Here is a 13,740-nt window from a genome sequence, read left to right on the forward strand (position 1 = left end):
GTAGGAATTCTGAGCTCAAAGAATGAGGTATTGAAACATTAGGAGAGGAATACCGAAGGCAAATACTACGTAATTGAAATTGTTACAGATTCTATTCAAAATTGAATTGTTACAGATAGGGAGTTTAAATTCTCAAGTTTGGGTTTGATCTGCTCATGTGGCTTCCTTCATGAAGTCTTAGGCGAGAATCATCTCTCCTTTTCCTTCCTTAGGATTCAGCTCAAAGCCTTTTTATATTTTGCCTCCGTTCACCTCCATCTCTGAATTCTGATACACTTGTGTTTATCACATCTATATGCCATTTCCTTTTTGCAAGTAAATTTAGTTTGGAACCTTTCCCCAGTCAAGAAGATCAATGAAACGCAGAGGAAATAGAAGATGTGAATTTGAGTTCCGGCTGTACTAGCTGTTAGCAGCTAATGCTATCCTTTCAAATATTAATTCAGTATTATCCTTATAATAGCTTGTCCTACCTGAAATATATCTGACCTCCTCTCGATTATCCCTTCTTATAAACAGAAGTCCATTTTAAACCACCTCCTCCAAAATACCTTTTCTAGCAATCAAACTAAAGTACGTTTCCAGGAATATCACCACATTTTTAATAACAACACTAAGAGATATTTTCTTGTTTCCCTTTTTCTTCTCCATCAACTCCCCCAAAACTGGAGGTACCATGAAAGGCTTAACCAGTTATATTCTCTGCTATATTCATAGCATGTAGAAGAGTGTCAGGAACCTAGTAGGAGCTCAATAAATATGTACTGCATGAAAGTGAGGGAAATGATATTGTATTACAAATATTAAAAGAAGTTTTAAGAAATTCACTAATAGATTGGTAATTTCGATTTGTGATGCAATTATGCTTGTGGATAGATTTAAAAATTTTGTAAGGAATACAGGTCACAGTCTCTATTATCTTCTTAAAGAAATATATTACTCATTGAAGTTTAGTGACCACTGATCTTGAGTGACAAGGAATTTTGCTTGTTCTTCCTATCTTTAACACCTGGCACAGAATTGCAAACATGGTAAGCACTCAGTAACTATTAAAAAGCTATCTGCAGAGTTTCCTTTAAAATTGAAGACAGAGAAAGGATTTTTGTCAGACTTCTGGCAAGAGTCTGGGTAGTCTGACAACATCCTGACAGTCCATTACAGTGACCAGACGGGACCTGCACATCAGCAATGCAGCTGGGAAGCCAGCACATCCATGAAGGAGGCGATTGTTTTACCTCTGTGATTACTAGACAGCATGTACTCCACAGGCAATAGGAACAAATTAATCACTATGAAACTAAGCAGGGTGCCATATTCAAAAGTTAATTTATTGGGGTGTCCACATGGTTTCCAAGTGTTTATATTTTCTTAATTTCAAGCATTAACTAAGAATACAAGGGGTGGTAATTTTCTTTTATCAATACCTTGATTTTAAATAATAATAGACTTACTGGGTAAAACATTAGAAGGGAATGTCTTATTCAGCCATGAAGTGAGTTAATAGGACTGGAGTCAAAGGTCATTCTGATTTATAAAAAGCATTTCTGCTTGTACTCAGTATAAAACAAGCAAGTTCAGGATCCTCATGTATGAAAACCCTCTTGTTTTAGACTTACTTCAGGAAAGGGAAACAACAAAGAGCTTTTCATGCTATGCAAAGAAGAGTGTTTAAATATTCCACTGAAAAGTATTATATTTAAAATTACAAACTCATTTAGCTTAGTTATTTCCCTAATATAGGTGCTTAAGAATAGGGGCACAGTTGATGGATTTCAAGTAATCTAAGTAATTTTATAATCACAAACCTAGTTCTAATGTTAAATAAGGAGAAAAATAACATAGATATTACCTTATGAGGTGGAAGAAAAAAAACCGTCACATTTACAAACGTGAAATTACTTTGTTATCATTCTGCGGTTAAAAAAAAAATGTCAGTTATCTTAGAATGTCCAAGTTGTAGCTTAGGCATCTTATCTTCAAGTTTATCCATTGTTTCCTGTTAAATAATTCTGATTATTTTTTTGGTTAACTAAACAACACAATAAAGTTCTTAAGCAAATATGGTGACCTAAATTTCAGCAAGGTGAAATAAAATTGCCTTATGTTATTCCATAAAAATATGGAATTAACCTTAGGTAGGCTATGGAATGTATATATTACTTTGGTACATTGCTTTCTAATTTAAAATTTGCTAGGAAAATCCACCCCGGAAGCATATTTAGTATATTTTACTTTAACAACAAATTACTTTAAACAGAAACATTTCAACTATTGTACTGCTTTTTTCTTCAACCCTGTAAGTTTAGCTAAGAGGTTTCTTCTGGAGCCTGAGAAAGATCCTCATTTTTGACTGGCTAACAGCAATTCTTTGAACATTTTATATACAATACTTAATTTTGACACATATCAATCTCAAGAAAAAATATTTTTAATTAAATAAAAGTGAATAAAGATTAAGTATCTTAAAATGAAAGTAAACTATTTGAAGATTAATTTTGAAATTTATTTGTAAATAGATCAATCCACATCCTATATTCTCTTTTATAGACTCTTAGTTATAGCTTAGCTTTATGGAACACAACAGAAATACTATTCATAGGTGTGGGAAAAAGAGTAAATATTTAGCTTGAAGCTATTAACATCCAAAAAGTAAATAACACTAATATTAACATTCTCCATTTTGTTACCCAGGTGATTCTAGTGTGTAAACTTCAGGAATGATATGCAACAAGCTTGCCCATAACATTTAGAGGTAAACAACATTCTTTTGAGAGCTCATTATGTGGCTTTCATAATAGCAGGATGTTAAAAGAGAAGTTTTAGCCGACAAAAAATTCAAAATGAGATACAAAAATGTTCAAAGTAGGTGGCTAAGAATCATTCAGATGATTTCAACCATGTTGAAGCTCTAAAATAGCTGGAAACAGATTAGGAAGATTTTTTCCTTTGCCTTGAGAAGGATGTTTCACCTGAGACAGTTGTGTACAAACCCCAGGGTGAAGAGCAGGTGCCAGGGGAAGGGGCTTCGCTGGGCCTTCAAGGAGCACTTGCTGTTGAACGTGCAGTTTAAGGGACATTGTAGACCAATGTCTAATGGGTGGGAGACTGACAAGGTGCAAATGAAAACAAAGGCTTGGCTCACTGGCTCTACTGCTGTCAGCCTGAACTTCCCAGAATGTGTTCAGGAACATATATATAAGGACCCCCACAGAACAGATGGGGGCCATGATGGCATGACGTCACCTGAGGTTCTGTTCCACAGAGTTGGGTGAAAACTTCAGAAACTAACACCTGGCAGATGTGCTATCTGTCTCAGGATAAAGAGAGAGAATATACCAGTTAGAAGAGAAATAGGAAATTCTAAAACTTACTAAGGTGCCCCTGAATGAAAAGTCACCTGTGCACATCTGACAAAGCCAGACGTTGAGAAGTGGGGTCTCTGTGGCAATGACAAGAGAGCAGATACTACTCTGAACCCCTGTCTTCTTCTCCTCTCCTGGACTCTTAGAGGGTCATACACTGTGTTTATCAACTTTAGGGAAGAGGAGGAGCAGTAGGTAGGGAAAGAGAGTGTGCTTCACTACTCAGGAGCCCTCCTTCACGTGGATTGCCCAGCCAGGGGCAGGAAGAGGAGACAGAGGTTCAATTTTAAATGAGGTTGTAAGTTTTATTACGTTAGACTAAACTTTTTAATTGCTGGACAACAATCGTCTGTATTATTTAAGCATGACCTCAAAAGCCATGTGGCATGCAAGAGTCATCATTCAGTTCCAGTAGAATCTGTCCAAAACAGTAGATCAAAAGGGATTCAGTGGAAGGTAAAACGAAGTTATTTACTATTATACTCCATGAGTTGACATGCCACTTGCTATTAGATTAATAGGTAAAATAAATAATAATTTCAGGCTCAGATAAGTTTATTTTTCACTGGTCTACTGTCTGCCTCTATAGCCCACTTAAAAAAAGAGAGAGAGAGAAGAAAAAAGAAAGAAAACCAAGAAACAACTGCTTGAATAATATGGACCCAACAACACTACAAAGTTTAATACATCATTTTCTTTGTGACCTGTTTGCTTACATCCTGTGTTAGAGACTCACTCCACCCATGCATGGCTTGAAATGCTTCCAAAGTAGTAGTAACATTTTTAGATAGAAACACCCCAACAATTCATTAACTCAGAAGCCCAGTTAAATAACATAACCAGAAAGTATTGACCTTTTTTTAAAAAAAACTGCCAACTACAACTACATTTAAAAAGAGAGAGGTAGAGACTTTCAGCTTGTGTGTATTATTCCTGAACTTAACATAGAGTGTGCTCTGGATTTTATCTGAATTACTGTTAGGACTACTTAAGGTTGGCTGAGGTGCAGGATTTCACTTGTAGTTAAAGTGACAGATGCCATGTAATTTAGTTTAGAATTGTTTGATTAGAAATCATATGTCCTTAACGATACTGTATGAACATCAAATACTTTCATTATTATCATGTCAATGCTGTACAAATTTCTAATGTTTCACTTATAAATGACATTTCCTTCCCCCCAAAATGGATGTAAATGTCCTTCCACAGTTGACCACCTTTCTCAAGGACTATTAAAATTCATTTTTTTTTATACCCCTGAACTCTAGGGACAGAGTAGGATGTTAAGGGCATAGTTCTTTAAACTATGAGAAATATACACATGGAGGGGAGAAATTACTCTCTTTGGTTCTTTTCTCAAACATGTTTTACCCCATTCTCACTTAACAAGGAAACAATAAACCTCAAGTTCCAAATCCAAATCCAAACTATTTTAATTGACCAGTTAACAACAATCCAAATTTTACCAATCTATCTTGAACTAGTTCAAATCCCATGCACAATATGTGATTTCTTTTCCCCTCCCTGAATTCCCATGATATGTGATCTGTCTCATCATTTTTGGACATTCAAAGATTTTCTGACTTGCCTTGTAACTCTTAACTGTGTAATGCCTTGTCTCCATAACTGGGGCATGAGCAATGAGAAGACCTAAGTTTTATATTCTATTACAATGCTCCAACTCCAAAAGCAGACACTCAAGTGAGCCTGAAAGCATAGGATGGAAATGGGTGAAGAGCCTTAGAAGTCAGCAGAAATCTGGAATTAATTCAAGATCCTCAGAAATCAAGAACTCCAGAGAAGAAATATGATCAGATTTTACTTTTTACAGAGATACCACTGATGGTCATGGTGAATGAAATAGATAGCGAGAAAATGGAGATTCACTTTTATAACATAAACCCAGTTGAAAAATGGTTTTATCATTTCCACTAGAGGAAAATATTATGTTTGCCACCTTATCAGCTTGGCCTGTCAGCTGAGGCCTTTCTTGGGACTGCATCACATCTCAGTTCCACCTTACTTCCTTAGCAACCCTCTCATATATCAGGAATACTCCCTTACAAATATCTTATAAACTCATCTTCATCTCATAGTTGGCTTCCAGGGGAACTCAACCTACAACACAATTGTTGGGAGCGGTAAGTACAGTTCCAGATCCATGTCCACCCCTTGAAATGGGGTCACTTTGGGCTTGTTCTGACTGTTCCATTTTGGTCTAGTATTGGGGGAAGGAAATGTCAAAATCAATGTGCACATCTGTCCCAAATGTGTCCTGACCTGTCCCAGAGAAGAAGCCACAGAGTATTCCCTAACTAAAGAGATGCCTATGAACAAACTTTGGAAAAAAACCTGTAAGGTATCCCACCCACATGATGCAACTTACACTTGACCATAAGTCTATTAAATCCCTATATCAGTAGTCCTTCCCCTCAACAGAAAAAAAAGATCAGGATCTTATCCCTTTTATCTAAATGTCAGAGAGTTTAAAAAAAAAACTTAACTTCTACTTTCTAGGTAGTGGAAACACTCTCAAAGACCTAATTTGTACTTTTGTTCTCTATAATCATTCACTCATCAAACTTTACTGATTATATACTTGGCACCATTCATTGTAGAAGACTCAAAATCTAGTCTAACAAAGATAATAAGAAGGATATTAGTAAGCATTTATTACTGAATTTGTTTTGTAAATGATTGTGTTATAATTTCTGGTGATTTCACACTAAAGACATGTTAAATATGAAATGATAATGACTATTTTTCAATAAGCATATCCTTGTTTGTACAAAAATTTCAGATATCCTATTTGTACAAAACTTCACGTATCAAGTAAACATTTACCCTAAATTTTGATACTTCAATTGAATGCTTTCTACATATATGCATTTTTTTAATTTGCCAGAGGAAAAAATGCCTAACCAGTCACTCATAACTCAATTATGCATTGTATATTGCTTTAACTCTAAAGAGTACAAAGGACATCCTTGAGCCCCATAGTGTCCCAACATGTGTGGTTTCTTCCACAGAGGAGTCTGGATGTTTGCCGAGGGGCACTGGGCCAATGCAAACCACATAGGTCTAAACACTGCTCAAGTACTACATCTGAACACTTAAACTTGCTACTGTGGAGTACCTTTTAGCACTGGAGTGATTTATATCTGTTTTAAAGGTCAATACCTACATAAACATAAAGTCTTACCTTCACATGTATAACCCATTATAAATCATATACATTTTATAAAAATAAAGAAATATCAGTTACACAGAAAATCTCTGGTACAGACCCTAATTTTATAATATGTTCAAGTAACCATTTATTTCAATAACATAGGGAAATCAATATTCCATAAGCATTTATTTTATTAAATATTAGCACATTTCAAGCATGGAATACAGCCAAAGAGAGAGTTGCTTAAAACAGTCACAGAAGGAAGTTATGCTATCAGAATTTATTTTAAGCAATGATCTAATAAGCTCAGTTTAAATAAATAGACTTTTTTTCTTTCAATCCCTAAAGGCAGAGAACAGCACAAGAATAAATTCCCTTAAAAGTATGAATTACTTTTTGCTATTATACTAAAACAGACATATTTGGAAAAATGCTTTGTTAGCTATGTAGTACCTTTTACAGCAAAACTGCGAAGTGGACTAAGATTTTCTTTGGCTTCTTTCATAAAAATAGTCATCCCCTGCTAAGATATTTACTGATGACTGGGATATTAGTTGATACCATCAATAGACTATCCTAGGGGTATTATGTACCTTTAAAAGAAATTCGTTAAGAAAAAAATACACCTTAAGTATAAATGGAATGAAGATATAATGACAGAATGGAAGGTAAGTTTTTCAGATTTCAGCACATAATCAACTCCTATTTCACCTTATTGTAAACAATATCCAGATTACAGAATAATATCTTTTTTAAAAAATAGGATAACCTTCTTAGTTTGTAAGTGTGTTTGGATTAACAAGTCAATAACAATTACTGGCAATATGTTAGCCCTCCATTTTTCTTCTAGAAACACAGATCACACAAATGCATATATATTTACATTCAAAGATTATTTCTTTATCAAGTCTGAGCATTCAAAACAAGTAACTCCTTTTCCTTTGGAGGACCTCAAAAATGTGTGGAAGAACTACTTATAAATTCAATGATTAAAAGGCAAAAAACTTTGTTTCTAATGTAGGTGTTAATTAAGCAATATTAACACATATGGAGATAAATATTCTGCCTGTGCAGACCAAGAGGCCTGAGTGCTGTTAATATTTTCAAAAATCTCAGGAACTTATATTTAGTTATTAAAAGTGTTTCAAAATTGGAGTGCTAAGTTAAAATTGGTCATTAAAGGTGAAAGCTATACGAAGCCTCAAAGTCCTACAGTGACCTATAAACAACTCTTCTGGAACCAGAAGAAGTCTCTATTAATTCAATATTGGGAACTGTTGACCTGAAACTTGCAATGGTTCCTAGTAGCTCTTTTCCATTATTTGTGGAAAAGGAGATAAAGAAAAACAATCAAACATGCCTCAAAGATACAGAATAAGTCATATATTATGTCTCCTCATCAATCATTCAATCCCTTCTAGTCTTGGTATCCTTCTTTGCTTGCATCGATATCAGTATTTGATAAAGTACTAGCTAATAATAATTGATAAGGCCTAAAGCATGGCACCCTTTCTTTTGGGTATTATGTTACTAGTTGAAAATGTAGGCTCCAACAGCAATTGCCTTTTGAGTTTTGAATAACTAGTATTTATTTCCTTTCAGTGGTAAGTTTGTTCTTTAGGAGCCCACAGTTGTGGCATTTTTAATTTTTACTATCTGAGTATAACTGGGGCATAGGAGAAACCCATTCAGGTTATAAAATGGGAGTGTGGAGAAAACAGTATGGTGTTAAAATGCTACCACAATTACATTATCAATTTAAAGTATGTTTATTTCTTAACTGAAAGTTAATAAAAAATTAATTTTACAATATTTGTTACAGACATAAACATTAATTTTAATGAATAACTCATTTGCCAGCTTTTCAATCCAAATTGCATTTCTACCATATAATATAATATCCAGAAGTGTTCATTAAGTTTTCATGCCTTTCATTCATATCTTCAAAGATTTTAGTATTTTATACTCATTCATTCTTAACAAAGAATATGGATCTGTACTTAAAGCCATAAAAATCCAAAACAGATATCAGAGGCAATGTATTTCCTTTAATATGATATTTTTTGATATGTAAATGACCTATTGCACTTGACATTGAGTCACTTAAAACAAAAGAGAGGAAGGGCATAAATGAAAATAAATGCATACCGTCACTGTAGTATATATAAATAAACTGACCTTCTTAAAATTTTTGTTCAAGTCAAGCAGACTGAGCAGGAAGATGTGGTCCTTGGCTCCCAAGAGCAGCCTGCCCCTCTCCTCATCTAACAGAATAGTTTGGAAATCCAGTCCTTCTGATGAACCCAAAAAGGGGATACAGCTATTTGAAAGCAGCAAGTCTATAGGAAAGCAAAAGGACAGAGAGAAAAAATTCTTAATAAGCAGAATATTTGTCTCAAAACATACTTTGTCCCACTTTGTAAATGAATGTATACTGAGTGAAAGCTCCAATTTAGATTTACACAAACGATATACAGTTTTTAGCAATACTCATTTAGAAATAGATATAATTTATTATATTTGTATTTTATTGATACAATAGTTACTAAATATGAAAAATGCATACTATAGTTAGTATCAAACATATTAATATAAAAGCAGTTAAATGTAGAATACTTCATAACTGTGTTCACCTAAGTTATAAATTAAAGCATCTACCTATTGGAATATTTGCAAACTGATTATATTAATCAATATATGCAAAGTAAGCGTTAAACTAAGCATGTGATAAATCTCATAGCACGAATTCCCCTCCTACTTTTGATAATGTTTAGACTGATGACCATGTTTGGAGGATTACACTGTGCCTATTTCATATATTCAGGACGATGTAAACAAAGAAGCTGAGTCCAAGAAAATGGATTCTGAAAGAGATATGATCCTGAGCCATAAAAGAATCAGAATTGTAAAGCCAAACAGAATCTTGAAATCAATTAATGCAAAATCATGATTTTATAAATAAAGGTATTTAATTTCAACAAATTGAAGCCACATGCCCTGAAGTCACAAAATTTTGCGGTGGCAAAGCTGATAATAAAACCTCAGTCTCAGGCTCCATTTCTCCTTGACACTTCTCTGTAAATCCAAATTCTTTGTTTCATTTCTAATTGTGATATGGACAGACTTCTATTTAAATTTAGGTCTGGGTTTAAAGGAGCCTAAATCTTTTCAACAAATTTTACCCCAAGTATTTATTATACCCTCTAATTTTCTACAACCCTAAGAGTATTAAATATCAATAAAGTAATACTATCACTAATCACTTTAAAAAGTCTATTACATGTTACTAGATTTTAAAACAAAATCGTTACTTTCAAAACATACATTTTTAATTGGTGAGAACAATAAAAAAAGATAATGTCTCAGAAACTAGCATGTAGATACTTGTAAATTGTTCCATGACAATTTCCAAGGTTTATAAAATGGATATTTGAGTCTCTTAACTTCAAAGTCTATAGATCATCCATCAGCTGTGAGTTATATTATTTCATATTTTTTAGAATTTTCTTCACTTTTTTCTAACTTAGAATGGTTAAATTTTCTCTTAGGCCACTAAAATAGTTTTGTTGTAGTTTTGAAAAACCAAAAGGCTGAATGCTGAAGAAGATATGATACTATCTGAATTCTCAAATGAATGTGGCTTTATCAAATATAAATTTCTTATTAATATTTATGAATCCTGTTTTTGTGTGTAATGGATAGAAGTCTGAACTCTACCCTAATTATTCTTTCACTAAGCTAAATGCAAGTTAAACAGTTTTCCAAGCCAGAGACATAATGAAATAGTATATTTTAGCATCTCCAAATATGTTACACCTATTTTTACACAGCTAATGTCCAATAAACATTCCATACTGATTATAAAGTGGAACTGAGGAGAGAAGAATGGAACCAAGAGAATAGTTAAAACAGATACGATCAAAAGCCTTATCAAGAGAAAACATTTCATACAAACCTTTATCAATCAGGCAATCCTGTATCTTCCATGGGATTTCCCAAAGAATGAAATGGGCAAAATGGCAAGTATTTAAGGGGAATTCCAAAGCTATATCTTGACCCAACTAATAGAGAAAGTAGGTTATATGAAATAAATCCTTGTTATTTCAAGTGCCCATGGATAATAATCAACTATTTGAACCATTCATTGATGTTAATTACAAAATCAAAACACATCTTACACTAAGGAGTAAGAATGTGAGCTTTAGGTCCAGAATGCCTGGATCCTATCTTAGCCCCACAAACTCTGGCTGTGTTATCTAGGACAAGAAACTTAACTTCTCTGTGCCTTAGTTTTCTAATCTATAATGTAGGGATAATAACAGCAACTATGTAAAAAATCATGTAGGTGTGAGGGATAAATGAATTAATAGATAGTGCTTGGCACATAATAAGTGCTGTGCAACTATCAGCTATTATAATGATAATGAGTATTTTTTAAATTCTATATAAAATCTATAAAAAGAAGCCATATTTTCCCAATTCATACAATTCTTATGACAAAAGGAAGTAATTTATATAAAGTTCTTAGAACAATGCCTTTAAGACAGAAAAAGTTTGATAAATATTAACTGTCATTTTGAATAATTATTAAACTCCAGTTTAGATCAAATAAGTTCTATTAAGGAATATTATCTCATCTTCTATTAAACCTGACTTATGAAAATTAGAACATTTCTATTTGTTTTATAATATTGGGATAATATTAAAAAGCTATTCAGTTCACAGATATTTTATAAGCATCTAGTATGTGTTAGGTATTGAGCGTCTAGCTAAGGTTAGGGGATGACTGAGACCTACCTTCACGGGGCTCACAGATCAGTGTGCAAATAGATATGTATATAAAATAAAACGTAAGGGAAATAAATTCTAATAGAAATATACATAAATGTTAACAAAGCTTTCAAGTAACTGTTACCTTAACTAAATATCACCTTACAAAAGAAAAGTGATATTTGAGAACAGTCTCGAAGGACAGATAGGTGCTTTACACGAAAGACAGAGAGAAAAGTTTATTCCAGGAAGAACACTAGAATATACAGGGGCATATATCACTGTACATTGCATTTACACACCACGTTTTTATTATGTCTCCTCCTCTGGAGCAGAACTCTTTCGGGGTAAATAAAGACCAAGTCTTACTTGCCTTTGAAACCCAAGCACCTACTTTCAGAGTCTGAGACAAATAAAGTATGTAATAAATATTTGTGGAACTGAAGTAGCTCAGCACACTGCAACATAGAGAATATGTAAGGCTGGATATAAGGCAGCCTCCAGTTAATCAGGCCTAAGATGGCAGGCCAGGGGGTTTGGTTATGTAGTTAATTGGAAGCCACTAAAATATTTTATGCAGAAAAGTGACAAAAACTATAACTGAGTATTGGAAAAATAAGTCTGGCTGCAGTGTTCAGGAGGGCAGAGAATCAGGAAAGGTGGGGGAAGGGAAACTCCCCGTAAGTTTCTGAAAGACGGTAAGTCCATGAATTATGGCCAATGGAAGGAGCAAGATGTTTAGTAAGCTTGCATCTCATTTTTGTTACTACTTATGCAGTGAGGAAAATAAAGTTGACATAGTCATTTATTTTCTTTTACCATAACCAATTATGTTGGGTTTAGTTTCAAACAAATTTGACAAAGAAAAACAGCTGCAAAAATAGTGACGAACCTGAAGATTATCATTTCAAAATGATTTGTTGCCTTGTAACAATGTTAGCATCAAAACGATTAAAGCATGCTTCACCAACCTTTGTAGCCAAACTAAATAATTAGACTTAGGCATTACATATGAAAATTTCTCAGGCTGACGCATACATTTTGAAAAGACCTTGGGACAGGGATTGGAACAGGTTCCCTCTTCCCCAAGCAGCTTATCTTTCTTGCTTTTCTGCCAAACCAAGCAAAGCTGTTTTTGTTTCCACAGGATCATCAACTAAAGCCCAGAAAGAAGAAAAAATTAAGTCCAGAGCTTGCATTTTAACACCTAAAGCTAATACACTCTCAGGATTTCAGAAATCAGAAATGGAAATGGATAATGAGTTAAAAACTAATAATTTGGCAATATATTTCAGAGCTTTATTTTTTTCTCCTCCTAAACTGGCAGTTCTCAGGTATGTGAGTTTTAAGATCATCCACAGTTTATAATCCTTTTGAACCAGAACTCTGTCTTTCCTTCTCCCCACCCTCTTGGGTGGTGGTGTGAGTGTGTTGCTTCACACATGCCGTTAGAGGAGGCCTGATCGGTACTGACTTAACCAGCCCCACCTTTCCTCAGATGACAGCAGCATTTACCTCTACGTCCTAAACGCATTCTTCGTTCTATCACCTAAACCTTTGACCTAATCCTCCCTACTCCTGTTCTTTTAGCAATTCCTTGTCCTACCACCAAGCTCTCAGTTTGTAACCTCACTCAATCATCACAGCCCTCAAATTCTCACTCTTGTTCTAGCAATACACTCTTGGAAAATCTACAAGCTGATTATGTTTGAAATAAATGAAACGAAGATACGATTATTCATTTATTCTACTAGTGTAAATATGAAAATCACACACATGATTGATTTTAATTGAATGATGACACAGACAAGGTGTTCACGATCCATGATCAATAAACCACTGCAGAGCATAGGGATGGCACTAAGGATTAAAAATCCTATAAACAACGTATTTCATGTTTGTATGTATGTGTGCATAGTCATAAGAGTATGTCCAGACTCTTTATCAACATCTCCTGATATCTTACCAAAAGTCATAGGGAAAACTACCTATTTTCCCAAGAATATTTAGAATACTTTCTTATTTCTAGCATAATAAGTGATTTTTGAAGGTAAACAATTGACTTATCGAAGATCACAGGTTCTCTGCAGGTGCTGCAAAGACTCTGATAACAAGTTCTACTCTGACGGATCTTAGACTAGTGGAAAGGACATGCTCATCCACAACAAAAATGAAAATACATTTGTGACAAAGGACAACAGGACTCAAAGTAATAGACTGTTAAATATCTTTAATAGTGAAATGGAAAAAACTTTCTACCGTATTTCCTTTAGCAAACCAAATAATGCTACTTCAGTTCTCTCATCAGTATGTGTGGATAGAGAAACCAAATGGTCTCTAGCTCTTTCCAACACTGGAGTTCTATCTACGGCATTAGAATCTTATGCTTAACTTTGTTAAAACTGAGGACATATCAAGTAACAAACTGTCACTCAT

At 34.1% G+C, this 13,740-nt stretch overlaps 1 protein-coding gene across 1 annotated transcript in view; it reads right to left on the reverse strand.

The window, feature by feature from the left end:
- Nucleotides 1–13,740, reverse strand: part of SEMA3D (semaphorin 3D) — a 186,486-nt gene that overhangs the window by 92,831 nt on the left and 79,915 nt on the right. The window contains exon 3 of the mRNA XM_036931702.2: nt 8,713–8,873. Within this exon, the coding sequence (XP_036787597.1) occupies nt 8,713–8,873 (161 nt within the window). The remainder of the gene's footprint in view (nt 1–8,712; nt 8,874–13,740) is intronic.

This window comes from Manis pentadactyla, chromosome 7 (assembly GCF_030020395.1).
Source record: "Manis pentadactyla isolate mManPen7 chromosome 7, mManPen7.hap1, whole genome shotgun sequence".
NCBI classification, from domain to species: domain Eukaryota; kingdom Metazoa; phylum Chordata; class Mammalia; order Pholidota; family Manidae; genus Manis; species Manis pentadactyla.